This window comes from Oryzias melastigma, linkage group LG18 (genome assembly GCF_002922805.2).
Source record: "Oryzias melastigma strain HK-1 linkage group LG18, ASM292280v2, whole genome shotgun sequence".
Classification (NCBI taxonomy): domain Eukaryota; kingdom Metazoa; phylum Chordata; class Actinopteri; order Beloniformes; family Adrianichthyidae; genus Oryzias; species Oryzias melastigma.
Window position 1 is genome coordinate 4,358,647 of NC_050529.1, and position 3,429 is coordinate 4,362,075.

The 3,429-nt window shown below is 39.5% G+C and overlaps 1 protein-coding gene across 1 annotated transcript in view; it reads right to left on the reverse strand.

The window, feature by feature from the left end:
* The window catches only part of LOC112139925 (matrix remodeling-associated protein 8), a 10,068-nt gene that overhangs the window by 3,387 nt on the left and 3,252 nt on the right, over positions 1-3,429 (reverse strand). Inside the window, exon 2 of the mRNA XM_024262782.2 lies at positions 672-1,022. Coding sequence (XP_024118550.1) covers positions 672-1,022 — 351 coding nt within the window. The remainder of the gene's footprint in view (positions 1-671; positions 1,023-3,429) is intronic.

Sequence of the window (3,429 nt, forward strand, 5' to 3'; positions counted from 1 at the left end):
CAGCATTTCTCTCAGTTGGACTTTTTCTCTGATGGACATCAACCATCACTGAGACTGGATCTAAAACCCAGAAAAGTCCCACAGCAGGGACCAAGTCCAGAGTCTGCAGCAGCTTCAAAGCTTCAACAGTCAGAACTGAAGAATTCCTGGAGAAACGGAAAACATCCTGGAACGTTGGGATCAGGAGCAGAAAGAGGTTTCATCAGATCAGAGAGTTCCAGGTTGGAGAAAGGTCATAGTTCAGTTGGAGTCTCATCTTCTCTGACGATCTCTGGTTGTTGAAGCAGAGTTTTACAGAGATGGGATGTCTTCTCTGAAGGAGGTTCCTGGAACTATGAAGAAAGAAAGGATGTAAGAAGCTGAAGATTCCTCCAGAAAGATGAGAGATCATCAGAGAATTCAGGACTCACTTCCTGTCGTCTCCTCTGATAGATACAAATAACAGCAAAGTGGATAGATGAAAGAAAAACTCCAAGACCAATGTAAAGACCCATTATGGAATAACTGGACATGATGTTGTTCTGCTCTCCTCCTGGATCTGGAGTGGAGATGTTAAACTGGGATGTTTCCATGGTTGGAGCTCTGACTCCGTTTGGCTCTGAAACAAAGAGATGACATCATTTCCTGACTGCTGTTCAGGACAAATGTTCTTCATCTGCAGAGAAACTCACCAACAAGCAGCTGAACCGTCTCCCTGTGGTCCAATCCATGGATGTAGCATCTGTAGGTTCCCTTATCCTGGAGCGTCACGTTCCTGATCTTTAACGTCACGTCTCCTCGTTTGAGTCCGTCTGGGTTCAGAGACACTCTCTGGATGAACGTCTCCATCATGAATCTGGTCATGGTCTTCCTGCTGCGGTACAGGTACACAAAACGTCTCCCTGATGGATCTGGGTTCATCTCCAGTTTGGTCCACTCCAGAAAGTAATCCTGCAGGTCCTCCTCAGAGTCCAGACGACACGGCAGGATGACATCATCACCAGGAGCAGCAGAGATTGTTCTGACTGAATCAGTGCGTCCACCTGGAAACAAAGAAAACAGGAATCAACTTTTCTAGAGTTCAGTCTTTATCTTCAAGTCCAAATGTTTTCTAGTCAAAGTAAAAACAGGATTTTATAAAAGTATTTCTTCTTGTTTGATTTCTGCTTCTAAGAGATCCAAATGTTTCTCTCCAGAAGAATATCAGAGCAAAGACCATGAGATGATGATTTAGACTAGATCAGAGGACTTCAACCATCAACACTTTGACAGACGTTTGATCCAGTTTATATCTGAATAAATCCCAGAGAATCCTCAAAGTTAATCATTATTTAGACAAACACTTGACTCTGTGGACATTAAGACGTTCATTTGTAATATAAAACCTTCTAATATTTAATAACAGTTTAACATGATCGTGTTCTATGTATAATTAACTTAGTTCACATCAAGAAAAATAAATGAAAACATGGTTAGGATTATATAAGTTGGTTTCCTTTGTTTGTCTTTCAAGTGATGGTTATTTCTCCAATGAACAAACCTGAAGAGGACAATCACCAAACCTGGACACCTATGAGGACAAAAGGATCAGTTTCATAAATAAATGAAATCCTGTGTCCTGAAGTGAACGAACAAGAATGAAACAATGATTGTGCTGGTACAAACCAAAAGAAAGACCAAAGGGATTTAGAACCTCAAACATTTAAACCTTAAACATGAAATAAATCACAGAGACTGCTGATCCGGTCATGTCAACCGTTGAGTCAGCAGATCCCTGCTAATGTCTGCATAGCCAAAATCTACCTGAAGAAAACAACTAAAGCTGTAAACTAAGACGACCAACTCCAAACTAAAATAACTAAACCCAGCAGGGTAAGACTGCTGAGGACAAAGAGGAACGAAGAACCAAAAGAAACCACCAAACCTAAAACCCGACTGTTCCACTGTCTGCTGCTCGCTTCTCTGCCTTGGTGAGGCTGACTCTGTCTTAAATACCTGCCAGGTGAGCAGAAGGGCGGGGCATGTTACAAAGGTGCAGCAGCAGGACGTGAAGGTGATCTACGGAAATCTTTTGACAATCTTTATTTACTAGTTTCACTGAATAATTTACTGTTTGTCAAAGAGCTAATATGTTTATCATTAAGAGTAATGGTTGAATTCTTTTCTCTGGAATAAAACAACCCCACCTGTACCAGCTGTTCACCTGTAGAGGGCAGTAAAGCCCCTCCCCTCTGACAGATCAGAGCTGCAGCTTCCAGGTGTGAACCAGTGAATGTTCAGCATCAGTTTGGGGTCGCGCCAGCTGAGGTTAAGTCACACTACACTTCATAGACATGTTTAGGCTGGATTCTATGTTTGATGAGGGTTTTATCGTGTGGAGGGCCGGCAGGTACTTTAGATTCTTCTTCTGCATGCAGTTTGCTATTCCTCCAACAGAGGGCGTTCTTCCAGGTGACGTGCAGCTACGCCAGCTGGGTGTGTCTCCTTCATCTGATAGAATCTCATGTCCTGCAGGTTTCCTCATCCGCGTTCTTAACAGGTTTCTATTTAATTGTGTTAATAAAGTCTATTTTACTGCAGAAAATCTCTTGTGGTTCTTGACTAACTGTGTATTTCCTGTCCTGGTTGGACCCTCACAAATATTATTATTATTATTATTATTACAAAGGAAGAATTTAGAGTCTGCAGGAAATAATTCCATGAAGATCCTCCAACAAACTTCTACAGACACCTGAGAGAACCAGAGCAGCTCCTCAAAGACTTGTTGGTCTTCCATCAGTAACTCACAGAGGAAAACATGGAGATGCTGTTTTTATGAAGTTTTTCACTAGAAAATGTCTTTGATTCCAAACTAAAGTCTGTTTGAATCAATCCAAATACTTGTGTTATTGTGTGCAGAGAGGAACTAAAGTCCATTTTGGGTTTAACGGTTCTATTCAAGTTAAAGGACAACAACAATTCTATTGTGATGAAGTATTTTCCTGAATGTGTCCCAATGAACAGAGTTGGAAGATGAGAATGTCAACTTTATTTTTAGGTGATTTTTATAATAATATAAAAAAATAAAATATAAAAAAATACATTAAAAACATTGTAACTTCTGTCAGTCGCATGAAGCTCAACATGAACCGAGTATGAAAGGATTTATGATCATTTCAGTTCATGTAGAATTGTTTGTTTGTATTGAATCATTTCTGTTTGTAGGAAAACAAACAGTTGGATGTAAGAGAATAAAAAGAAAACATGTTTGGCCTCAAAATATCTTTCATTTATGATCTTAAAAAAACAGAAAAAAATCAAAATCGTGACTTTAAAACTGTGAACCGAATTGAAGCTTGACTGAATCGTTACATCCAGAAATAAAAGATTTAATCTTCTAAACATGAAAACATCTAAACATAAACATCTTATTTCAGAGTAGAAGTTCAGAACAGAACATTGATGAACTTA